General features: G+C 48.0%; 1 protein-coding gene across 1 annotated transcript in view; it reads left to right on the forward strand.

Moving 5' to 3' along the window:
• LOC106609840 (CCR4-NOT transcription complex subunit 4) overlaps positions 1-27,714 on the forward strand; it is a 58,967-nt gene that overhangs the window by 9,352 nt on the left and 21,901 nt on the right. Inside the window, exons 3-12 of the mRNA XM_045698662.1 lie at positions 1,529-1,749; positions 7,473-7,670; positions 13,810-13,896; positions 14,094-14,195; positions 15,924-16,049; positions 16,333-16,454; positions 17,382-17,597; positions 21,952-22,027; positions 22,664-22,934; positions 23,384-23,989. Of these exons, the coding sequence (XP_045554618.1) occupies positions 1,529-1,749; positions 7,473-7,670; positions 13,810-13,896; positions 14,094-14,195; positions 15,924-16,049; positions 16,333-16,454; positions 17,382-17,597; positions 21,952-22,027; positions 22,664-22,934; positions 23,384-23,989 (2,025 nt within the window). The remainder of the gene's footprint in view (positions 1-1,528; positions 1,750-7,472; positions 7,671-13,809; positions 13,897-14,093; positions 14,196-15,923; positions 16,050-16,332; positions 16,455-17,381; positions 17,598-21,951; positions 22,028-22,663; positions 22,935-23,383; positions 23,990-27,714) is intronic.

Raw genomic sequence — 27,714 nt, forward strand, 5'->3', positions numbered from 1 at the left:
ATACTGGCTACGGCGTCTCAAGATGGACAAACAGTACTATCGCTGGGTTTTTTCTCCCTCTCATTTTTCAAGTGAAGGTCTTTCTAAGGGAGTATGGAGCTCGTTCGGTTGGCGTAGATGAGGTCCTCGGCGCCAACCTAACCAAAGCATGCCGGAAGGCTTTAACCGGTTAAAACCGGAAACGGCAACTCATTATGTGTAGTGTCCACTTAAGACTTAAATCATAGTCCTGTGTTTCAACCTCTCCTCCAATGGCTCTTCTCATCTCTCTCTGGGTGGAAGAACATGAGACTTCTAATGAGGTCTAGACCACTAAATCAATTTCATTCCTCCAATGGCTGAGCGGGAAAACAGGCCACACGGCTGAACATAAAAGCCTTTCTATCTCTCAGTGGTTGGTTAAGACTCACTCAGACACATGTTCAACCCAGAGACCTTTTAAGCCAATCATTGTTTCTCTGTACGGTACTGTGGAGTCAGTGTGGTTTTGTTGGTCATTGGTTCTCTGTTCAGATACTGTTAACACTCACACCAGGGGTACTCAACCAGATACTGTTAACACTCACACCAGGGGTACTCAACCAGATACTGTTAACACTCACACCAGGGGTACTCAACCAGCTACTGTTAACACTCACACCAGGGGTACTCAACCAGATACTGTTAACACTCACACCAGGGGTACTCAACCAGATACTGTTAACACTCACACCAGGGGTACTCAACCAGATACTGTTAACACTCACACCAGGGGTATTCAACCAGATACTGTTAACACTCACACCAGGGGTACTCAACCAGATACTGTTAACACTCACACCAGGGGTACTCAACCAGATACTGTTAACACTCACACCAGGGGTACTCAACTAGATACTGTTAACACTCACACCAGGGGTACTCAACTAGATACTGTTAACACTCACACCAGGGGTACTCAACCAGATACTGTTAACACTCACACCAGGGGTACTCAACCAGATACTGTTAACACTCACACCAGGGGTACTCAACCAGATACTGTTAATACTCACACCAGGGGTACTCAACTAGATACTGTTAACACTCACACCAGGGGCACTCAACCAGATACTGTTAACACTCACACCAGGGGTACTCAACTAGATACTGTTAACACTCACACCAGGGGTATTCAACCAGCTACTGTTAACGCTCACACCAGGGGTACTCAACCAGCTACTGTTAACACTCACACCAGGGGTACTCAACCAGCTACTGTTAACACTCACACCAGGGGTACTCAACCAGATACTGTTAACACTCACACCAGGGGTACTCAACCAGATACTGTTAACACTCACACCAGGGGTACTCAACCAGCTACTGTTAACACTCACACCAGGGGTACTCAACCAGCTCCTGTTAACACTCACACCCCTCTTGTTTGGCGGAAAGAAAATGTGACACTTTCAAAGCTAATTTCCTGTAATTCTACACGCTTTGTCCACTGGTGAGACTTTCTGTTCGGTATTGTAATCTCTTTCTCCCCCCCACCGTCTCGTTCCAGCCTGCACTGCCCCCTGCCACGTCTCTCTCTGCTCCTCATCTTGGACATCCTGCAGTCCAGAGGTGAAGGATATGGATCCTATGGAGTGTCCGCTGTGTTTGGAGTCGCTGGAGATAGACGATGCCAACTTCTTCCCCTGCACCTGCGGCTACCAGATCTGCCGCTTCTGTTGGCACCGCATCCGCACAGACGAGAACGGCCTCTGCCCTGCCTGCAGAAAGGTACGCTACCGTAGTCTAACCCCCTACCCCATATCCTACCCTAAACCCTGGCCTAGTCTAACCACTACCCCATATCCTACCCTAAACCCTGCCCTAGTCTAACTCTTACCCCATATCCTACCCTAAACCCTGCCCTAGTCTAACCACTACCTCATATCCTATCCTACCCTAAACCCTGGCCTAGTCTAACCACTACCCCATATCCTACCCTAAACCCTGGCCTAGTCTAACCCCTACCCCATATTCTACCCTAAACCCTGGCCTAGTCTAACCACTACCCCATATCCTACCCTAAACCCTGGCCTAGTCTAACCACTACCCCATATCCTACCCTAAACCCTGCCCTAGTCTAACCACTACCCCATATCCTACCCTAAACCCTGGTCTAGTCTAACCACTACCCCATATCCTACCCTAAACCCTGGCCTAGTCTAAGCACTACCCCATATCCTACCCTAAACCCTGCCCTAGTCTAACCACTACCCCATATCCTACCCTAAACCCTGGCCTAGTCTAACCACTACCCCATATCCTACCCTAAACCCCTGGCCTAGTCTAACCACGACCCCATATCCTACCCTAAACCCTGCCCTAGTCTAACCCCTACCCCATATCCTACCCTAAACCTGGCCTAGTCGAACCACTACCCCATATCCTACCCTAAACCCTGCCCTAGTCTAACCACGACCCCATATCCTACCCTAAACCCTGGCCCTAGTCTAACCACTACCCCATTTCCTACCCTAAACCCTGCCCTAGTCTAACCACTACCCAATATCCTACCCTAAACCCTGCCCTAGTCTAACCACTACCCCATATCCTACCCTAAACCCTGCCCTAGTCTAACACCTACCCCATATCCTACCCTAAACCCTAGTCTAACCACTACCCCATATCCTACCCTAAACCCTGCCCTAGTCGAACCACTACCCCATTATCTCACCCTACCCTAAACCCTGCCCCATATTCTACCCTAAACCCTGCCCTAGTCGAACCCCGACCCCATATCCTACCCTAAACCCTGGCCTAGTCTAACCACTACCTCATATCCTATCCTACCCTAAACTCTGCCCTGGTCGAACCACTACCCCATATCCTACCCTAAACCCTGCCCTAGTCGAACCACTACCCCATATCCTACCCTAAACCCTGCCCTAGTCGAACCACTACCCCCTATCCTACCCTAAACCCTGCCCTAGTCCAACCCATACCCCACTCCTACCCTACCCTAAACCTTACCCAAGTCTATACCTACCCCATATCCTACCCTAAACCTTAGTCTAACCCCTACTCTCATCTTACCCTAAACCCGGCCCCCAACCTACCCAATATCCTACCCTCAACCCTAGTCTATTCCCTACCTCACATCCTACCCTAAACCCTGCCCTAGTCTAAGCCTGACCCCATATCCTACCCTAAATCCTAGTCTACCCCTACCTCATATCTTACCCTAAACCCTGCCCTAGTCTAACCAATACCCCATATCCTACCCTACACCTTACCCTAGTCTAACCCCTACTCCAAACCCTGCCCTAGTCTATACCTACCCCATATCATACCCTAAACCCTGCCCTAGTCTAACCCCGACCCCATATCCTACCCCAAACCCTGCCTTAGTCTAAACCCTACCCTAGTCTAGCCCTACCCCAAACACTGCCCTAGTCTAACCCCTACCCCATATCCTACCCTAAACCCTACCCTAGTCTAACCCCTACCCCAAACCCTGCCCTAGTCTAAATCCTACCCTTACCCCCCCATATCTTACCCGGCCCTAGTTTAACCCCGACCCTATAATATACCCTACCCTAAATCTTACCCTAGTCTAAACCCTACCCTAAACCCTAGTCCACCCCTACCCCATATCCTACCCTAAACCTTACCCTAGTCTAAGCCCGACCCCATATCCTACCCTAAACCTTACCCCAGTCTAACCCCATATCCTACCCTACCCTAAACCTTACCCTAGTCTAACCCCTACCTCATATCCTATCCTACTCTAGTCTAATCCCTACCCCCTATCCTATCCTAAACCTTACCCCAGTCTAACTCCTACCCCATATCCTAACCTAAACCTTACCCCAGTCTAACCCCTACCCCATATCCTACCCTAAACCTTACCCCAGTCCATCCCCTACCCCATATCCTACCTTAAACCTTACCCCAGTCTAACCCCTACCCCATATCCTACCCCAAACCCTGCCCTAGTCTAACACCGAACCCATATCCTACCCTAAACCCTAGTCTAACCATACCCCATATCCTACCCTAGTCTATCCCTACCCCATATCCTATGCTACCCTAAACCCCAGTCTAACCCCTACCCTAGGGTTCCCCACCTGGCAGCCCGCGGGCCAAATCTGACCGGCAGGCAATATTATTTGGCCCCCCAAAGCCCCCAAATGATTTAATATTTGTTTCATAAAAAAAAAATATAGAATTTAAAATAATCTAACGAAATCTCAGACAGATGTAATTTTCTAAGAAGGAAGTTAACCTGCCTAAAATAAAGCAAAAGTAACATTTTAACTTCCTTCATGAGGAGAGAGAGAATACAGAAGACAGTCAGCTAATAAAGCAGGCCAGCGGACCATTTAGTGGTGCTGAAACGTAACGCTGCAACCGCAGAGCAATCAATAGGTGGACAGCGCCTGGTGCTGAAAATAAAGCTAACTTGTTATATTAGGCCTGTATAAAATAACTTAACTGGCTATGAGACTTCACAGCATCTTTCACAATAAAAAGATATAGACAAATAGAATTGGGATAAAAAAAAGAAAATTAAGCCTACTTACAATTGCAACTGGCCAAAAATGTAGCATCCTACATAAAACAATCATTTAAAGAAAAAAAGGCGATGTCGGGGTATAGCCTGCTCTGGTAACAACAGGGAACTGGTGTTTACGTGCTGCCTCTCTGCCTACAGCTTTACCCAGAGGTGTACAACCCCCTGTCCTTTAATCTAACACACCCCTCTCTCTCCTGTCTCTCTCTCCTGTCTCTGTAACAGCCTTACCCAGAGGACCCAGCGGTGTACAACCCCCTGTCCTTTTATCTAACACACCCCTCTCTCTCTCCTGTCTCTGTAACAGCCTTACCCAGAGGTCCCAGCGGTGTACAACCCCCTGTCCTTTTATCTAACACACCCCTCCGTCTCTCTCTCCTGTCTCTGTAACAGCCTTACCCAGAGGTCCCAGCGGTGTACAACCCCCTGTCCTTTTATCTAACACACCCCTCTCTCTCCTGTCTCTGTAACAGCCTTACCCAGAGGACCCAGCGGTGTACAACCCCCTGTCCTTTTATCTAACACACCCCTCTCTCTCCTGTCTCTCTCTCCTGTCTCTGTAACAGCCTTACCCAGAGGTCCCAGCGGTGTACAACCCCTGTCCTTTTATCTAACACACCCCTCTCTCTCTCCTGTCTCTGTAACAGCCTTACCCAGAGGACCCAGAGGTGTACAACCCCCTGTCCTTTTATCTAACACACCCCTCTCTCTCTCCTGTCTCTGTAACAGCCTTACCCAGAGGACCCAGAGGTGTACAACCCCTGTCCTTTAATCTAACACACCCCTCCTCTCTCTCTCTCCTGTCTCTGTAACAGCCTTACCCAGAGGTCCCAGCGGTGTACAACCCCCTGTCCTTTTATCTAACACACCCCTCTCTCTCTCCTGTCTCTGTAACAGCCTTACCCAGAGGACCCAGCGGTGTACAACCCCCTGTCCTTTTATCTAACACACCCCTCTCTCTCTCCTGTCTCTGTAACAGCCTTACCCAGAGGACCCAGCGGTGTACAACCCCCTGTCCTTTTATCTAACGCACCCCTCTCTCTCCTGTCTCTGTAACAGCCTTACCCAGAGGACCCAGCGGTGTACAACCCCCTGTCCTTTTATCTAACACACCCCTCTCTCTCTCCTGTCTCTGTAACAGCCTTACCCAGAGGACCCAGCGGTGTACAACCCCCTGTCCTTTTATCTAACACACCCCTCTCTCTCTCCTGTCTCTGTAACAGCCTTACCCAGAGGACCCAGCGGTGTACAACCCCCTGTCCTTTTATCTAACACACCCCTCTCTCTCCTGTCTCTGTAACAGCCTTACCCAGAGGACCCAGCGGTGTACAACCCCCTGTCCTTTTATCTAACACACCCCTCTCTCTCTCCTGTCTCTGTAACAGCCTTACCCAGAGGACCCAGCGGTGTACAACCCCCTGTCCTTTTATCTAACACACCCCTCTCTCTCTCCTGTCTCTGTAACAGCCTTACCCAGAGGACCCAGAGGTGTACAACCCCCTGTCCTTTTATCTAACACACCCCTCTCTCTCTCCTGTCTCTGTAACAGCCTTACCCAGAGGACCCAGCGGTGTACAACCCCCTGTCCTTTTATCTAACGCACCCCTCTCTCTCTCCTGTCTCTGTAACAGCCTTACCCAGAGGACCCAGCGGTGTACAACCCCCTGTCCTTTTATCTAACACACCCCTCTCTCTCTCCTGTCTCTGTAACAGCCTTACCCAGAGGACCCAGCGGTGTACAACCCCCTGTCCTTTTATCTAACACACCCCTCTCTCTCTCCTGTCTCTGTAACAGCCTTACCCAGAGGACCCAGCGGTGTACAACCCCCTGTCCTTTTATCTAACACACCCCTCTCTCTCTCCTGTCTCTGTAACAGCCTTACCCAGAGGACCCAGCGGTGTACAACCCCCTGTCCTTTTATCTAACACACCTCTCTCTCTCCTGTCTCTGTAACAGCCTTACCCAGAGGACCCAGCGGTGTACAACCCCCTGTCCTTTTATCTAACACACCCCTCTCTCTCTCCTGTCTCTGTAACAGCCTTACCCAGAGGACCCAGCGGTGTACAACCCCCTGTCCTTTTATCTAACACACCCCTCTCTCTCTCCTGTCTCTGTAACAGCCTTACCCAGAGGACCCAGCGGTGTACAACCCCCTGTCCTTTTATCTAACACACCCCTCTCTCTCTCCTGTCTCTGTAACAGCCTTACCCAGAGGACCCAGCGGTGTACAACCCCCCTGTCCTTTTATCTAACACACCCCTCTCTCTCTCCTGTCTCTGTAACAGCCTTACCCAGAGGACCCAGCGGTGTACAACCCCCTGTCCTTTTATCTAACACACCCCTCTCTCTCTCCTGTCTCTGTAACAGCCTTACCCAGAGGACCCAGCGGTGTACAACCCCTGTCCTTTTATCTAACACACCCCTCTCTCTCTCCTGTCTCTGTAACAGCCTTACCCAGAGGACCCAGCGGTGTACAACCCCCTGTCCTTTTATCTAACACACCCCTCTCTCTCTCCTGTCTCTGTAACAGCCTTACCCAGAGGACCCAGCGGTGTACAACCCCCTGTCCTTTTATCTAACACACCCCTCTCTCTCTCCTGTCTCTGTAACAGCCTTACCCAGAGGACCCAGCGGTGTACAACCCCCTGTCCTTTTATCTAACACACCCCTCTCTCTCTCCTGTCTCTGTAACAGCCTTACCCAGAGGACCCAGCGGTGTACAACCCCCTGTCCTTTTATCTAACACACCCCTCTCTCTCTCCTGTCTCTGTAACAGCCTTACCCAGAGGACCCAGCGGTGTACCACCCCCTGTCCTTTTATCTAACACACCCCTCTCTCTCTCCTGTCTCTGTAACAGCCTTAACCAGAGGACCCAGCGGTGTACAACCCCCTGTCCTTTTATCTAACACACCCCTCTCTCTCTCCTGTCTCTGTAACAGCCTTACCCAGAGGACCCAGCGGTGTACAACCCCCTGTCGGCGGAGGAGCTGCAGAGGATAAAGAATGAGAAGAAGGCCAAACAGGTGGAGAAGAAACAGAAGACCACAGAAAACAGGAAGCACCTGGCCAGCGTCAGGGTGGTGCAGAGAAACCTGGTGTTTCTAGTGGGGCTGTCACAGAGACTGGCCGACCCTGAGGTAGGAACACAGACACCCAGAGATCTGGGAATAACACTCCTAAACGAATCATAGGGAATATTTGTTCATTATCGTCGTCATCAATGACTGCTCTGAGATTATCCTTCCTTTCCTTCCCCGCTTCCTAGAAATTCACTTAATGAGGGAGGGAGGGAGGGAGGGAGAGGGAGAGGGAGGGAGGGGTTGACTCAGTCAGCTCTGAAGGGAACTCTGGGAGGCAGTGGAGTGTGATATAATATGCAGAGGATGAGATTATAGGGCAAAGCTAGTTTATAATGGAAAGTAATTAAATGGCTACCCAGACTATTTACATGGCCCCTCCCCCTCTTTACACCGCTGCTACTCTCTGTTGTTGTCATCTATGCATAGTCACTTTAATAACTCTACCTACATGTACATACTACCTCAACTAACCGTTGCCCCCACACATTGACTCTGTACCGGTACCCCCTGTATATAGCCTCCACATTGACTCTGTACCGGTACCCCCTGTATATAGCCTCCACATTGACTCTGTACCGGTACCCCCTGTATATAGCCTCCACATTGACTCTGTACAGGTACCCCCTGTATATAGCCTCCACATTGACTCTGTACTGGTACCCCCTGTATATAGCCTCCACATTGACTCTGTACCGGTACCTCCTGTATATAGCCTCCACATTGACTCTGTACCGTAACACCCTGTATATAGCCTCCACATTGACTCTGTACCGGTACCCCCTGTATATAGCCTCCACATTGACTCTGTACCGGTACCCCCTGTATATAGCCTCCACATTGACTCTGTACCGGGTACCCCTGTATATAGCCTCCACATTGACTCTGTACCGTAACACCCTGTATATAGCCTCCACATTGACTCTGTACCGTAACACCCTGTATATAGCCTCCACATTGACTCTGTACCGGTACCTCCTGTATATAGCCTCCACATTGACTCTGTACAGGTACCCCCTGTATATAGCCTCCACATTGACTCTGTACCGTAACACCCTGTATATAGTCTCCACATTGACTCTGTACCGGTACCCCCTGTATATAGCCTCCACATTGACTCTGTACCGGTACCACCTGTATATAACCTCCACATTGACTCTGTACCGTAACACCCTGTATATAGTCTCCACATTGACTCTGTACCGGTACCCCCTGTATATAGCCTCCACATTGACTCTGTACCGGTACCACCTGTATATAGCCTCCACATTGACTCTGTACCGTAACACCCTGTATATAGCCTCCACATTGACTCTGTACCGGTACCCCCTGTATATAGCCTCCACATTGACTCTGTACTGGTACCACCTGTATATAGCCTCCACATTGACTCTGTACCGTAACACCCTGTATATAGCCTCCACATTGACTCTGTACTGGTACCACCTGTATATAGCCTCCACATTGACTCTGTACCGGTACCTGTATATAGCCTCCACATTGACTCTGTACCGGTACCCCCTGTATATAGCCTCCACATTGACTCTGTACCGGTACCCCCCTGTATATAGCCTCCACATTGACTCTGTACCGGTACCCCCTGTATATAGCCTCTACATTGACTCTGTACTGGTACCCCCTGTATATAGCCTCCATATTGACTCTGTACCGGCACCCCCTGTATATAGCCTCCACATTGACTCTGTACCGGTACCCCCTGTATATAGCCTCCACATTGACTCTGTACCGGTAACCCCTGTATATAGCCTCCACATTGACTCTGTACTGGTACCACCTGTATATAGCCTCCACATTGACTCTGTACCGGTACCTGTATATAGCCTCCACATTGACTCTGTACCGGTACCCCCTGTATATAGCCTCCACATTGACTCTGTACCGGTACCACCTGTATATAGCCTCCACATTGACTCTGTACCGGTACCCCCTGTATATAGCCTCCACATTGACTCTGTACCGGTACCCCCTGTATATAGCCTCCACATTGACTCTGTACCGGTACCCCTGTATATAGCCTCCACATTGACTCTGTACCGTAACACCCTGTATATAGCCTCCACATTGACTCTGTACCGGTACCACCTGTATATAGCCTCCACATTGACTCTGTACCGGTACCCCCTGTATATAGCCTCCACATTGACTCTGTACCGTAACACCCTGTATATAGCCTCCACATTGACTCTGTACCGGTACCCCCTGTATATAGCCTCCACATTGACTCTGTACCGGTACCCCCTGTATATAGCCTCCACATTGACTCTGTACTGGTACCACCTGTATATAGCCTCCACATTGACTCTGTACCGTAACACCCTGTATATAGCCTCCACATTGACTCTGTACTGGTACCACCTGTATATAGCCTCCACATTGACACTGTACCGGTACCTGTATATAGCCTCCACATTGACTCTGTACCGGTACCCCCTGTATATAGCCTCTACATTGACTCTGTACCGGTACCCCCTGTATATAGCCTCCACATTGACTCTGTACCGGTACCCCCTGTATATAGCCTCCACACTGACTCTGTACCGGTACCCCCTGTATATAGCCTCCACATTGACTCTGTACCGGTACCCCCTGTATATAGCCTCCACATTGACTCTGTACCGGTACCCCCTGTATATAGCCTCCACATTGACTCTGTACCGGTACCCCTGTATATAGCCTCCACATTGACTCTGTACCGGTACCCCCTGTATATAGCCTCCACATTGACTCTGTACCGGTACCCCCTGTATATAGCCTCCACATTGACTCTGTACCGGTACCCCCTGTATATAGCCTCCACATTGACTCTGTACCGGTACCCCCTGTATATAGGCTCCACATTGACTCTGTACCGGTACCTCCTGTATATAGCCTCCACATTGACTCTGTACCGGTACCCCCTGTATATAGCCTCCACATTGACTCTGTACCGGTACCCTGTATATAGCCTCCACATTGACTCGGTACCGGTACCCCCTGTATATAGCCTCCACATTGACTCTGTACCGGTACCCCCTGTATATAGCCTCCACATTGACTCTGTACATTTCAGTGTAAGGTCTACACCTGTTGTATTCAGCGCATGTGACTAATACAATTTGATTGAAAGTAAAGCTTGTGGGTAAAATATATATATATATATATATATATATATACATACATACATACATACATACATACATACATACATACAAAACACACACACACACACACACACACACACACACACACACACACACACACACACACACACTAGTTGGTGATTTATTCAGTGGTGTGAAAAGCTTCATTAGCAGAAAGCTGGAACAGTTTCCATTTCCTCTGTAGTATGACGTACAACAGAAGGGTTTTGGTGAACCCACCAACACCAGAATAAACCAGACCTTACCTAAAATCTCTAGGGGGAAAAAATGGCCGTTTTGTCTGGAATCTGGTTTGTCTGGAAACTGGTTTGTCTGGAATCTGGTGTACTATCTGGCTTCTAGGCATCAGCCTTTCTGTTTGCTAATTTCCCCCACAACAACAACAACAACATAAGTACAGGACAACAACAACAGAGTGTTCTGCCGTGGTCCCGGATGGTCGTCATAGCAACACCCCTCCACACAAATAGACAGGACGCAATATTCATCTGTTCACAGAAGAAATGATGTGTCTATGGAGTGTCAGAAAGAGACTTGAGTTACAATGCTGTTGAAATTGGAAGAGGACGTGACAATACCTTTCTGTTGTCACATTCTTTCACGGTTTAACCTCGTCTGCTCACGTGTACTGCTGTTGTACGCACACGGCCAGCGACATTTTCCCCATGTCTGTCCTGGTTGTATTCTGGCTGGCCTGATATAGTGGTGTTTGATTATCACACAGCTGCTACTGCCAATGGTTTCACTCAGTCTTTTAGGGAGAGAGAGAGAGAGGAGGGAGCATTGGTCAAACAAAGGCTGCAAAGAAATGTCTGCGCTCCGGTCAAAGTGGACGGAGAGTGACCAGAATGTCAAAACCATCGTCGCCCAGCGGCTCGGGCCACAGAAACCACCAACACAACCACTTCCTCTTTACCCATCTCACATGGACTCCCAGAAACCACCAACACAACCACTTCCCTATTTACCCATCTCACTACCCTGGACTCCTTCTACAGAAACCACTAGCACAACCAATCAGAAACCTCGTCAATGCAGATCATGGCAGATTTTTAGTTCTTCTTGAAATGTGTAGCATCTGCCTTTTCCCCTCAAGTTCTGTATTTCTGTGATTTACTCCCAACAGGAAGTAGTAACAACATGCTTCGATGTACAGTAACTTGTTTCATGTTCATTCTGGTTTAATAATGTTTAAATACAGGCCCAAGTATCCAATATTTTCCTCGCTTAAAGAAAAACACAATACTGATAACCGATATTTAAAATTTTAGCAGCTTTTTTAAGCATTCTAGTACAGTTAAATAGTTAACACACACACACACACATGGACGCAGCGGTCTAAGGCACTGCATCTCAGTGCAAGAGGCGTCACTACAGTCCCTGGTTCGAATCCAGGCTGTATCACATGCGGACGTGATTGGGAGTACCATAGAGCGGCACACAAGTGGCCCAGCGTCGTCCGGGTTTGGCCGGGGTAAATAAGAATTTGTAAAATAATTTGTTCTTAACTGACTTGTCTAGTTAAATAAAGGTCACACACCACTGACCAAAAAGTTATTTTGTTGGCATTTACGTATGTCCCCATTACCGGTAAAACATCATCAAAACCTATTTCTTTCACTTACTTGCTGTGCTGTTTCATTGTTCATTTGTTCAGTCGTTTCATTCTCAACCAGGATTTCTATGGAACGCCGTTTGGGTCTTTTCATGTCAAAAAAGATCCACGTCGAGTAACACTTTGACCAATCAGGATCTGAATATGACTGCACGTCACATAATCATTTAATGCATTCATTCATTTTTTTAACGTAGTTATTACACGTTGATTACACTACCACTCGTATTTCATATGTCACAACGATTCATCGATACGTCTGCTATGATGCGGGTAAAGTTGTCTAGCGCACCTACAGTGCTGGTCATAAAAAAAGCTAGCTAGCTCATGGATGCGGACAATGTTCTTCCCCAAAAACGTAGCAAAACGACATCATCTGTTTCAGTAGCTATCGTTAGCCAGCTAACTATATAGCTAGGTGTCATCATCTAAAATAACCCTAATTTATAAGACAGTTCTTATTTGATTAATGTTGGTTGGACCCATCTATGTGAAGCTAGCCACAATAAGGATTCCCTGTGGCTCAGTTGGTAGAGCATGGTGTTTGCAACGCCAGCATGGTGTGTGCAACGCCAGGGTTGTGGGTTCGATTCCCACGGGGGCAGTACAAAAAAAAAATGCATGAAATGAAATGTATGCATTCACTACTGTAAGTTGCTCTGGATAAGAGCGTCTGCTAAAAATGACTAAAATGTTTTAAAAAATTGCCACAGTAGTGGACTTTGCGGTTAGCCTTAAAAATAAAAGTATGGCATAATTCTACTATTTGTATTCATTTACATCACTGTTAATTACATACTTTTATTTTGAAGGCTAACCGCAAAGTCCACTATTGTGGCTAATCCTTATTGTGGCTAGCTTCACAACACATGACCCGGTCCGGTTCGAGCATCACTAGCCAGATTAAGTTAGCTGACTGCTTATAACGTTAGCTTTGGGCAACAGGGTTAAGTAGCTGGCTAGCTATTTATTTTCATGAACTGAAGTTCAATTTCAATTGGCGAACAACAAGTGACTTCCTAGCTAATACTTACTCACAAGGATTCCTAAATCATTGCTAAGAATAATGAAAATGGCTGCAGTTTCTACTGGTCATTGTTTTCAGGCTGGTTGTATTGGTGCTAGCTAGGTACCAAGCTAAAGCTAGCTACCCCAGAAGTTGCGCTCGAACAAATGATTCTTTACTACCAACGCGGTGTTGTAAACACATAATTTGTGGACGGTGTTTGCTTGTTTGCAGACTTTTTTTGTACAGCTTTGACAGTGCTACTGTATCTTTTTCCCCCCTCTTATCCCTCTTATTGTAACTGTTTTGGAGCGTAATTGACTGTTGTAACATGATTATAAGGGTCATGTTTGACCATGTTTTAGATAGGATATATATTTTGCCTAACAGTACCTCTGTTTTCTCTGTCCGTCCCAGATTCTAAAGAGACCGGAGTATTTTGTGAAGTTTGGGAAGGTCCATAAGGTTGTCATCAACAACAGCACCTCATACGCCGGCTCACAGGTGAGGGGGGGGACTTCCTGTGGGCGAGGATGATTGACAGCAATGTTGTAGTTTAAATTGATGGGATTTTGGTTGGTTGATGGAGTGCATTAGAAATGTATTACTAACACCATATAAAGCCATAACACCAGTACAATGGAAATACATAAAGTACACTGATTGATTGATCCATTGATTGTCTTGGTCTTGTCCCCAAGGGTCCCAGTGCCAGTGCCTATGTCACTTACATCCGGTCAGAAGACGCCCTCAGAGCAATACAGTGTGTCAACAACCTAGTAGTAGATGGCAGAACACTGAAGGTAAGCTTGGGAACATTTACAACGGTATATACGTCTAGTCTATGCACAGGATAAAAAACAATAAGCATCTCTCTGTATCAGATTAACATTTGAAATGTCATCTTCTCTGATGTGAATTTGTACACATTGGTACACCTGCAGCTAACGAACTGTCGTTGTGTTCTATAGGCTTCTTTAGGGACGATGAAATACTGCAGCTAACGAACTGTCGTTGTGTTCTACAGGCTTCTTTAGGGACGCTGAAATACTGCAGCTAACGAACTGTCGTTGTGTTCTACAGGCTTCTTTAGGGACGATGAAATACTGCAGTTAACGAACTGTCGTTGTGTTCTACAGGCTTCTTTAGGGACGACGAAATACTGCAGCTAACGAACTGTCGTTGTGTTCTACAGGCTTCTTTAGGGACGATGAAATACTGCAGCTAACGAACTGTCGTGTTCTACAGGCTTCTTTAGGGACGACGAAATACTGCAGCTAACGAACTGTCGTTGTGTTCTACAGGCTTCTTTAGGGACGATGAAATACTGCAGCTAACGAACTGTCGTTGTGTTCTACAGGCTTCTTTAGGGACGATGAAATACTGCAGCTAACGAACTGTCGTTGTGTTCTACAGGCTTCTTTAGGGACGATGAAATACTGCAGCTAACGAACTGTCGTTGTGTTCTACAGGCTTCTTTAGGGACGATGAAATACTGCAGCTAACGAACTGTCGTGTTCTACAGGCTTCTTTAGGGACGACGAAATACTGCAGCTAACGAACTGTCGTTGTGTTCTACAGGCTTCTTTAGGGACGATGAAATACTGCAGCTAACGAACTGTCGTTGTGTTCTACAGGCTTCTTTAGGGACGATGAAATACTGCAGCTAACGAACTGTCGTTGTGTTCTACAGGCTTCTTTAGGGACGATGAAATACTGCAGCTAACGAACTGTTGTGTTCTACAGGCTTCTTTAGGGACGATGAAATACTGCAGCTAACGAACTGTCGTTGTGTTCTACAGGCTTCTTTAGGGACGACGAAATACTGCAGCTAACGAACTGTCGTTGTGTTCTACAGGCTTCTTTAGGGACGATGAAATACTGCAGCTAACGAACTGTCGTTGTGTTCTACAGGCTTCTTTAGGGACGACGAAATACTGCAGCTAACGAACTGTCGTTGTGTTCTACAGGCTTCTTTAGGGACGATGAAATACTGCAGCTAACGAACTGTCGTTTGTGTTCTACAGGCTTCTTTAGGGACGACGAAATACTGCAGCTAACGAACTGTCGTTGTGTTCTACAGGCTTCTTTAGGGACGACGAAATACTGCAGCTAACGAACTGTCGTTGTGTTCTACAGGCTTCTTTAGGGACGATGAAATACTGCAGCTAACGAACTGTCGTTGTGTTCTACAGGCTTCTTTAGGGACGATGAAATACTGCAGCTAACGAACTGTCGTTGTGTTCTACAGGCTTCTTTAGGGACGACGAAATACTGCAGCTAACGAACTGTCGTTGTGTTCTACAGGCTTCTTTAGGGACGATGAAATACTGCAGCTAACGAACTGTCGTTGTGTTCTACAGGCTTCTTTAGGGACGATGAAATACTGCAGCTAACGAACTGTTGTTGTGTTCTACAGGCTTCTTTAGGGACGATGAAATACTGCAGCTAACGAACTGTCGTTGTGTTCTACAGGCTTCTTTAGGGACGATGAAATACTGCAGCTAACGAACTGTCGTTGTGTTCAACAGGCTTCTTTAGGGACGACGAAATACTGCAGCTACTTTCTGAAGAGCATGGGGTGTCCCAAACCTGACTGCATGTATCTACACGAGCTGGGGGATGATGCGGCCAGCTTCACTAAAGAGGAGATGCAGGTAAGATGACCAATTCAATACTTAGTAAGGCTCTTTCTCAATTCATCTTTCCTCCGATCCTCACATGATATCGCCTACCTCCTTCTCAAAACACATTGTAGAAGGTCTGAGGGGAGGGACCTGGGACGACCTCCTCTAATATGCTTGAGAAGGAGACGAATAGATGGGATGCGATGAACTATGAGAATTGAAATGGAGTCCCAAGATTGTAGTAGTGTAGACTTCACAGCAGGTTTTTATCCTCCTAACCTGGTCCTTTGTGTTGCTCTGTGTTGTCTGTCAGGCAGGGAAGCATCAAGAGTATGAGCAGAGGCTGTTACAGGATCTGTACCAGAACCCCAGCTTTACCACCCAGACCTCAGGAGGGGAGACAACCAGGAGCTCTAAACCCTGCTCTTTACAGAGGTAGGACTAAGAGCTCTAAACCCTGCTCTTTACAGAGGTAGGACTAAGAGCTCTAAACCCTGCTCTTTACAGAGGTAGGACTAAGAGCTCTAAACTCAGCTCTTTACAGAGGTAGGACTAAGAGCTCTAAACCCTGCTCTTTACAGAGGTAGGACTAAGAGCTCTAAACTCAGCTCTTTACAGAGGTAGGACTAAGAGCTCTAAACCCTGCTCTTTACAGAGGTAGGACTAAGAGCTCTATACCCAGCTCTTTACAGAGGTAGGACTAAGAGCTCTAAACCCTGCTCTTTACAGAGGTAGGACTAAGAGCTCTAAACCCTGCTCTTTACAGAGGTAGGACTAAGAGCTCTAAACTCAGCTCTTTACAGAGGTAGGACTAAGAGCTCTAAACCCTGCTCTTTACAGAGGTAGGACTAAGAGCTCTAAACTCAGCTCTTTACAGAGGTAGGACTAAGAGCTCTAAACCCTGCTCTTTACAGAGGTAGGGCTAAGAGCTCTAAACTCAGCTCTTTACAGAGGTAGGGCGTAGAGCTCTAAACCCAGCTCTTTACAGAGGTAGGGCGTAGAGCTCTAAACCCAGCTCTTTACAGAGGTAGGTTAAGCTCTTTAGAGTTACACACTATCCTGTGATCCATTTTGATACCTGACACTTGACTGATGTCTTTTGAAAAGCTGAGATTCACTCATGTGGTACATTCGTCTCCCTTCTCTGCCCCTCAATTACTCACTATTCCTTCTTTCTTTCTCCCCGCTCTCTTCCCCCCCGCTCTCTTCCCCCCCGCTCTCTTCCCCCCTCGCTCTCTTCTCTTCCTCGCTCTCTCTTCCCCCCCTCGCTCTCTCTTCCCCCCCTCGCTCTCTCTTCCCCCCTCGCTCTCTCTTCCCCCCCTCGCTCTCTCTTTCCCCCGCCCTCTCTCCTCTCCTCTCCAGATCCAACAGTAACAACAGTCATGGACAAGACGTGTGGCCAACGTTACAACCCACGGGGAAAACAACCAATGGCGTATCGGATCACCGTAAGAGCCCTCCGTCGAACGGCGGCGTCTCGGACTCTGAACACATGACACCGGATGGGCCAGAATGTGCCGTTGGTCTGGGCTCTGTGACTGGCCTCTCAGCCTTCTCCTCAAGCTGTGACCCCCCCAGGTAAAGGGCCGTACGCACTTCACTCAAGCGCAGCGACGGAGCCTTGTTTTCACACGTCGCTTCTACATACTATCCATCGCTCTGTTTGTGTGAAGTGTGCATCAGTCTTAAACGACCATCCACGGACGTTAACTCCCAAACCCATTTACACACAGCTTATTTTCTAAAGGCTCCACTGAAATGTTTTCACACAAAGAAAAATGACTAACATGAGATGTCAAGAGAGAAGTAGAATTAAATGTATCCTGTTCCAGAACAACTCCTTCAAACCTCCTCGATGCTCTACTGGCGTTGCTGTTATCAGTCGCCTGCTGGCGTTGCTGTTATCTCTCATCTACTGGCGTCGCTGTTATCAGTCGCCTGCTGGCGTTGCTGTTATCTCTCATCTACTGGCGTTGCTGTTATCTCTCATCTACTGGCGTTGCTGTTATCTCTCATCTACTGGCGTTGCTGTTATCTCTCATCTACTGGCGTTGCTGTTATCTCTCACCTACTGGCGTTGCTGTACTTCTGCTGGCGTTGCTGTTATCTCTCATCTACTGGCGTTGCTGTTATCAGTCGCCTGCTGGCGTTGCTGTTATCTCTCATCTACTGGCGTTGCTGTTATCTCTCATCTACTGGCGTTGCTGTTATCAGTCGCCTGCTGGCGTTGCTGTTATCTCTCATCTACTGGCGTTGCTGTTATCTCTCATCTACTGGCGTTGCTGTTATCTCTCATCTACTGGCGTTGCTGTTATCAGTCGCCTGCTGGCGTTGCTGTTATCTCTCACCTACTGGCGTTGCTGTTATCAGTCGCCTGCTGGCGTTGCTGTTATCTCTCACCTACTGGCGTTGCTGTTATCAGTCGCCTGCTGGCGTTGCTGTTATCTCTCATCTACTGGCGTTGCTGTTATCTCTCATCTACTGGCGTTGCTGTTATCTCTCATCTACTGGTGTTGCTGTTATCTCTCGCCTGCTGGAGTCGCTGTTATCTCTCACCTACTGGCGTTGCTGTTATCTCTCATCTACTGGCGTTGCTGTTATCTCTCATCTACTGGTGTTGCTGTTATCTCTCATCTACTGGCGTTGCTGTTATCTCTCATCTACTGGCGTTGCTGTTATCTCTCACCTACTGGTGTTGCTGTTATCTCTCACCTACTGGCGTTGCTGTTATCTCTCATCTACTGGCGTTGCTGTTATCTCTCATCTACTGGCGTTGCTGTTATCTCTCATCTACTGGCGTTGCTGTTATCTCTCATCTACTGGCGTCGCTGTTCTCTCTCACCGACTGGCGTCGCTGTTCTCTCTCACCGACTGGCGTCGCTGTTCTCTCTCACCTACTGGCGTTGCTGTTATCTCTCGCCTGCTGGTGTTGCTGTTATCTCTCATCTACTGGCGTTGCTGTTATCTCTCGCCTGCTGGTGTTGCTGTTATCTCTCATCTACTGGCGTTGCTGTTATCTCTCGCCTGCTGGCGTTGCTGTTATCTCTCGCCTGCTGGCGTTGCTGTTATCTCTCGCCTGCTGGCGTTGCTGTTATCTCTCATCTACTGGCGTTGCTGTTATCACTCTTCTACTGGCGTGGCTGTTATCTCTCGCCTGCTGGCGTTGCTGTTATCTCTCATCTACTGGCGTTGCTGTTATCACTCTTCTACTGGCGTGGCTGTTATCTCTCGCCTACTGGCGTGGCTGTTATCTCTCGCCTGCTGGCGTTGCTGTTATCTCTCGCCTACTGGCGTTGCTGTGCTTTTTTCTGTATTGTTTGTTTAGCTTTGCTGTGTTTATAGCCTACCACTACCACCATTTGTTTGTGTACTGTGTTGGTTATCCTCTGCTTGCATTGTGTGTAGACGTGTTGGTTATCCTCTGTTTGCGAGCTACGCTATATAATATCTGGACACCCCTTCAAATTAGTGGATTTGGCTATTTCAGCCACACCCGTTGCTGACAGGTTTATGAAATCAAGTACACAGCCATGCAATCTCCATAGACAAACATTGGCAGTATAATTGGCCTTACTTGACCTCCCAGCAGTTTAAGGCTCCACTTCAGCCTCTGGTTCGATCCCAGGCTGTGTAACAGCTGGACGTGACCGGGAGCCCCATAGGGCGGCACACAATTGGCCCAGCGTTGACAGGGTTTGGACGGGGGAAATTTCCTTGGCTCATCGCGCTCTAGCGACTCCTTGTGGCTGGCCGGGCACCTGCAAGCTGACCTCGGCCGTTAGTTAAACGGCGTTTCCTCCGACACATTGGTGCGGCTAGCTTCCGGATTAAGCGAGCAGCGCGGCTTGGCGGTTAAAGTTTCGGAGGTCATCACGGCTCGACCTTCGCCTCTCCCGAGCCCGTTGGAGTTGCAGCGTTAAGAGAAGATTAACTACAAGTTGGATTTCATGATATTGGGGAGGAAAAAGGGGTGAAAACAATTAAGAACATAAACAAGAATGGCCTTACTGAAGAGCTCAATGACTTTCAACGTGGCACCGTCATAGGATGCCAACTTTCCAACAAGTCAGTTCGTCAGATTTCTGCTCTGCTAAAGCTGTTCCAGTCTACTGTAAGTGCTGTTATTGTGAAGTGGAAACATCTAGGAGCAACAACGGCTCAGCCGCGAGTGGGACTGCCGAGCTCACAAATGGGACCGCCGAGTATTGAATCGCGTAAAAAATCGTCTTGAGTTCCACTACCGAGTTCCAAACTGCCTCTGGAAGTAACATCAGCACCAGAACTGTTCGTTGGGAGCTTCATGAAATGGGTTTCCATGGCCGAGCAGCCGCACACCAGCCTAAGATCACCATGTACAATGCCAAGCGTCAGCTGGAGTGGTGTAAAGCTTGCTGCCATTGGACTCTGGAGCAGTGGAAACACGTTCACTGGAGTGATGAATCACACTTCACCATCTGGCAGTCCGACGGAAAATGTGGGTTTGCCGGATGCCAGGAGAACACTACCTGACCGAATGCATAGTGCCAACTGTAAAGTTTGGTGGAGGAATAATGGTCTGGGGCTGTTTTTCATGGTTTGGGCCCCTTAGTTCCAGTGAAGGGAAATCTTAACGCTACAGAATACAATGACATTCTAGACAATTCTGTGGAACTTTGTGGCAAGTTTGAGGAAGGTCCTTTCCTGTTTCAGCATGACAATGCCTCCGTGCACAAAGCGAGGTCCATACAGAAATGGTTTGTCGAGATCGTTGTGGAAGAACTTGACTGGCCTGCACAGAGCCCTGACCTCAACCAAATCGAACACCTTTGGGATGAATTGGAACACCGACTGCGAGCCAGCCCTAACCTCGCCCAACATCAGTGCCCGACCTCACTAATGCTCTTGTGGCTGAATGGAAGCAAGTCCCCCTGCAGCAATGTTCCAACATCTAGTGGAAAGGCTTCCCAGAAGAGTGGAGGCTGTTATAGCAGCAATGTTCCAACATCTAGTGGAAAGCCTTCCCAGAAGAGTGGAGGCTGTTATAGCAGCAATGTACCAACATCTAGTGGAAAGCCTTCCCAGAAGAGTGGAGGCTGTTATAGCAGCAATGTTCCAACATCTAGTGGAAAGCCTTCCCAGAAGAGTGGAGGCTGTTATAGCAGCAATGTACCAACATCTAGTGGAAAGCCTTCCCAGAAGAGTGGAGGCTGTTATCGCAGCAATGTTCCAACATCTAGTGGAAAGCCTTCCCAGAAGAGTGGAGGCTGTTATAGCAGCAATGTTCCAACATCTAGTGGAAAGCCTTCCCAGAAGAGTGGAGGCTGTTATAGCAGCAATGTTCCAACATCTAGTGGAAAGCCTTCCCAGAAGAGTGGAGGCTGTTATAGCAGCAATGTTCCAACATCTAGTGGAAAGCCTTCCCAGAAGAGTGGAGGCTGTTATAGCAGCAATGTTCCAACATCTAGTGGAAAGCCTTCCCAGAAGAGTGGAGGCTGTTATAGCAGCAATGTTCCAACATCTAGTGGAAAGCCTTCCCAGAAGAGTGGAGGCTGTTATAGCAGCAATGTTCCAACATCTAGTGGAAAGCCTTCCCAGAAGAGTGGAGGCTGTTATAGCAGCAATGTTCCAACATCTAGTGGAAAGCCTTCCCAGAAGAGTGGAGGCTGTTATAGCAGCAATGTTCCAACATCTAGTGGAAAGCCTTCCCAGAAGAGTGGAGGCTGTTATAGCAGCAATGTTCCAACATCTAGTGGAAAGCCTTCCCAGAATAGTGGAGGCTGTTATAGCAGCAAAGGGGGGAACCAACTCCATGTTAATGCCCATGATTTTAGAATGAGATTATTGGACGAGCAGGTGTCATCATACTGTTGGTGATGTAGTGTAATTGAGACATTTTATCTCTGGTCATCCTCGCCACATCATGGCTGTTCTAACCAGCTGCTGTGTCTTTCAGCCCCAGTGATGCTCTGCCAGACGTCATCAGGAGCAGTGACACACAACATGGAGACTCCTCAGAACGTCACAACCTGGTAAGATGGAGAACATTGTAGAGTTTTCAGGGGCTAGGAAATGTTATGTGAAGTTGGTCAGTCTTTATTTGACCTTAGCTGCAGATTCCCATCTACCAAGTCTATCTGTAGACTCCTAGACTTCTTGATTGAAAAGCTGTTACACATTGGTCATTTTTTTCTTTTTTAACTAATCAGTGATGCTGACTAATTGTTTATTCATTCTAATTTGATTGAGAAGACTGACCATTCTCTCTCTCTCTCTCTCTCTCTCACGCTTGCTCTCCCTCTCTCCCTCATCTCTCTCCCTCATCTCTCTCCCTCATCTCTTTCTCTCCTCCCTCATCTCTCTCTCTCTCCTCCCTCATCTCTCTCTCTCTCCTCCCTCATATCTCTCTCTCCTCCCTCATCTCTCTCTCTCCTCCCTCATTCTCTCTCTCTCCTCCCTCATCTCTCTCTCTCTCCTCCCTCATCTCTCTCTCTCCTCCCTCATCTCTCTCATCTCTCTCTCTCATCTCTCTCTCTCATCTCTCTCCTCCCTCATCTCTCTCTCTCTCCTCCCTCATCTCTCTCTCCTCCCTCATCTCTCTCTCCTCCCTCCCTCATATCTCTCTCTCTCTCCTCCCTCATATCTCTCTCCCTCTCTCTCTCCCCCAGCTCCCAGACAGTGACTCTCCGTCGCCCCCTCCTGTCCTCTCCGGCCCTCCTGGTTTCTCCAAAGCCAGCCAGGTGGTTCCCATCAGTGTGACTACCCGGTCTCCCTTTCAGGGGGCTGCCGCCGAGTCCCAGTCTCTGTTCTCAGACAATAGTAACTTCCGCCATCCTAACCCCATCCCCAGCAGCCTCCATGGGTTCCCCAGCACCGAGACACATAACAACCACGACACCTGGCCCACTGCACCCCAACCACACAGCCTCTTCACTTCAGGTACAGTGGGAACTCTACCTGCATATAAATGACAAGTATATGTTTATTTATCTGCATACGTTACAAATGGGAGATCTATACTATTTTAGATCATGTAATGTCATTTAATTACTGGGGGTTTGAGAGTCAGGGTGGACAACACAGTCCAAATGTCTAGCCAGCGACGAGGCGGCCTAGCCAGCCAGCGACGAGGCGGCCTAGCCAGCCAGCGACGAGGCGGCCCAGCTTAGCCAGCCAGCGACGAGGCGGCCCAGCTTAGCCAGCCAGCGACGAGGCGGCCCAGCTTAGCCAGCCAGCGACGAGGCGGCCCAGCTTAGCCAGCCAGCGACGAGGCGGCCCAGCTTAGCCAGCCAGCGACGAGGCGGCCTTGTTTGTTTGTATTAATTATAGGCATTTAAAAGCTTTTTCTGTTAAATTTGTCATCACTAATGTCTTGCTGTTTCCTCCAGATACCATCCCAGTATCGTCCTCAACAGACTGGCAGGCAGCGTTCGGCTTCGGCTCATCCAAACAACAGACATCAGAAGATGACCTGGGATTTGATCCCTTCGACATCACCCGTAAAGCCCTGGAGGACCTGATAGAGAAGGAGCTCAGCATTCAGGACAGCCTCCCGTCCCTCTCCATCTCCCCAGGTCCCTTCCCCCCCCACCACCACTCACTCCTCTCCTCTGTACCCACCAAAGCTGGTTCTGGTCCCCCTGGAGAGCTGATACCCCATAACCACTTCTTCTCTGGGCTGAACTCTGGTCTCTCTAGTAATCACTGCTTCTCCCAGATGCATCAACACCACCAACACCCTCAACAACGGGCTGTCTATAACTCCTTCAGCTTCCCCGGACAGCTGCCGCCATCATCGTCCTCGTCTTCATCACAGACCAGCCGTCACCCCTGGATGACGTCCTCCACGGCTGTAGGCTTGGTCCCGACGCGCAGTAACTTCACGACGCACTTCGGCGGCAACCATACGGTGTCACAACACAGCAGCTTCCTGGACCGGATGCTGCCCAGTATGCATCACCACAGTACAGGGCTGGGAGGCATCGCCATGACAGGTAATACATACCATAATAATGTATACAGTGCATTCAGAAAGGATTCAGACCCCTTGACTTTTTCCACATTTTGTTACGTTACAGCCTTATTCTAAAATGGATTTAAAAAAATGTTCCTCATCAATCGACATCACAATACCCCATAATGACATCACAATACCCCATAATGACATCACAATACCCCATAATGACATCACAATAACCCATAATGACATCACAATACCCCATAATGACATCACACTACCCCATAATGATAAAGCAAAAACAGGTTTTTAGAAATCTTAAATCTTTTTAATAAATCTAATTTATTTAAAATAAGAGAACTGGTATCACATTTCCATAAGTATTCAGACCCTTTACTCAGTACTCAGCCTTGAGTCTTCTTGGGTATGACGCTACAATCTTGGCACACCTGTATTTGGGGAGTTTCTCCAATTCTTCTCTGCAGATCCTCTCAAGCTCTGTCAGGTTGGATGGGGAACGTCACTGCACAGCTATTTTCAGGTCTCTCCAGAGATGTTCGATCAGGTTCAAGTCTAGGCTCTGGCTGGGCCACTCAAGGACATTCGGAGACTTGTCCCAAAGCCACTCCTGCATTGTCTTGGCTGTGTGCTTAGGGTCGTTGTCCTGTTGGAAGGTAAACCTTCGCCCCAGTCTGAGATCCTGAGCGCTCTGGAGCAGGTTTTCATCAAGGATCTCTCTGTACTTTGCTCCGTTCATCTTTCCCTCGATCCTGACTAGTCTCCCACTCCCTGCCGCTGAAAAACATCCCCACAGCATAATGCTGCCACCACCATGCTTCACCGTAGGGATGGTGCCAGGTTTCCTTTGGCATTCAGGCCAGAGCATTCAAATCATCTTCAATCAATAGAATTTACCACAGGTGGACTCCAATCAAGTTGTAGAAACATCTGAAGGATGATTAATGGAAACAGGATGCACCTGACCTCAATTTCAAGGGTCTTAATGCTTATGTAAATAAGGTATTTCTGTTTTTGATTTTTAATACATTCGCAAAAATGTCCTGTTTTTGCTTTGTAATTATGGGGTATTGTGTGTAGATTGCTGATGATTTTGTATTTATTTAATAAATTTCAGAATAAGGCTGTAACGTAACAAAATGTGGAAAAAGTCAAGGGGGTCTGATTACTTCCTGAAGACGTGTGTGTATTGCATCATGAGTGGAGAGTTAACATGATACAGTCCAGACTCCCAGTGGAGAGTTAACATGATACAGTCCAGACTCCCAGTGGAGAGTTAACATGATACAGTCCAGACTCCCAGTGGAGACCTAACATGATACAGTCCAGACTCCCAGTGGAGAGTTAACATGATACAGTCCAGACTCCCAGTGGAGAGCTAACATGATACAGTCCAGACTCCCAGTGGAGAGTTAACATGATACAGTCCAGACTCCCAGTGGAGACCTAACATGATACAGTCCAGACTCCCAGTGGAGAGTTAACATGATACAGTCCAGACTCCCAGTTCAGACTCCCAGTGGAGAGTTAACATGATACAGTCCAGACTCCCAGTGGAGAGTTAACATGATACAGTCCAGACTCCCAGTGGAGACCTAACATGATACAGTCCAGACTCCCAGTGGAGAGTTAACATGATACAGTCCAGACTCCCAGTGGAGAGCTAACATGATACAGTCCAGACTCCCAGTGGAGAGCTAACATGATACAGTCCAGACTCCCAGTGGAGAGTTAACATGATACAGTCCAGACTCCCAGTGGAGAGTTAACATGATACAGTCCAGACTCCCAGTGGAGAGTTAACATGATACAGTCCAGACTCCCAGTGGAGAGCTAACATGATACAGTCCAGACTCCCAGTGGAGAGTTAACATGATACAGTCCAGACTCCCAGTGGAGAGCTAACATGATACAGTCCAGACTCCCAGTGGAGAGTTAACATGATACAGTCCAGACTCCCAGTGGAGAGTTAACATGATACAGTCCAGACTCCCAGTGGAGAGTTAACATGATACAGTCCAGACTCCCAGTGGAGAGCTAACATGATACAGTCCAGACTCCCAGTGGAGAGTTAACATGATACAGTCCAGACTCCCAGTGGAGAGCTAACATGATACAGTCCAGACTCCCAGTGGAGAGCTAACATGATACAGTCCAGACTCCCAGTGGAGAGCTAACATGATACAGTCCAGACTCCCAGTGGAGAGTTAACATGATACAGTCCAGACTCCCAGTGGAGAGTTAACATGATACAGTCCAGACTCCCAGTGGAGAGTTAACATGATACAGTCCAGACTCCCAGTGGAGAGCTAACATGATACAGTCCAGACTCCCAGTGGAGAGCTAACATGATACAGTCCAGACTCCCAGTGGAGAGTTAACATGATACAGTCCAGACTCCCAGTGGAGAGCTAACATGATACAGTCCAGACTCCCAGTGGAGAGCTAACATGATACAGTCCAGACTCCCAGTGGAGAGTTAACATGATACAGTCCAGACTCCCAGTGGAGAGCTAACATGATACAGTCCAGACTCCCAGTGGAGAGTTAACATGATACAGTCCAGACTCCCAGTGGAGAGTTAACATGATACAGTCCAGACTCCCAGTGGAGAGTTAACATGATACAGTCCAGACTCCCAGTGGAGAGTTAACATGATACAGTCCAGACTCCCAGTGGAGAGCTAACATGATACAGTCCAGACTCCCAGTGGAGAGCTAACATGATACAGTCCAGACTCCCAGTGGAGAGCTAACATGATACAGTCCAGACTCCCAGTGGAGAGTTAACATGATACAGTCCAGACTCCCAGTGGAGAGTTAACATGATACAGTCCAGACTCCCAGTGGAGAGTTAACATGATACAGTCCAGACTCCCAGTGGAGAGTTAACATGATACAGTCCAGACTCCCAGTGGAGAGCTAACATGATACAGTCCAGACTCCCAGTGGAGAGCTAACATGATACAGTCCAGACTCCCAGTGGAGAGTTAACATGATACAGTCCAGACTCCCAGTGGAGAGTTAACATGATACAGTCCAGACTCCCAGTGGAGAGTTAACATGATACAGTCCAGACTCCCAGTGGAGAGTTAACATGATACAGTCCAGACTCCCAGTGGAGAGCTAACATGATACAGTCCAGACTCCCAGTGGAGAGCTAACATGATACAGTCCAGACTCCCAGTGGAGAGTTAACATGATACAGTCCAGACTCCCAGTTCAGACTAAGTGAGAAGGACTTGGGGATAATGTGTGGAATATAGTCAGCGAGAAGGACTTGGGGATAATGTGTGGAATATAGTCAGCGAGAAGGACTTGGGGATAATGTGTGAAATATCGTCAGCGAGGAGGACTTGGGGATAATGTGTGAAATATAGTCAGCGAGAAGGACTTGGGGATAATGTATGAAATATAGTCAGCGAGAAGGACTTGGGGATAATGTATGAAATATAGTCAGCGAGAAGGACTTGGGGATAATGTGTGAAATATAGTCAGCGAGAAGGACTTGGGGATAATGTGTAGAATATAGTCAGCGAGGAGGACTTGGGGATAATGTGTGAAATATAGTCAGCGAGGAGGACTTGGTGATAATGTGTAGAATATAGTCAGCGAGGAGGACTTGGGGATAATGTGTGGAATATAGTCAGCGAGGAGGACTTGGTGATAATGTGTAGAATATAGTCAGCGAGGAGGACTTGGGGATAATGTGTAGAATATAGTCAGCGAGGAGGACTTGGGGATA

The sequence above is a fragment of the Salmo salar genome, chromosome ssa17 (genome assembly GCF_905237065.1).
Source record: "Salmo salar chromosome ssa17, Ssal_v3.1, whole genome shotgun sequence".
In the NCBI taxonomy this organism is placed as follows: domain Eukaryota; kingdom Metazoa; phylum Chordata; class Actinopteri; order Salmoniformes; family Salmonidae; genus Salmo; species Salmo salar.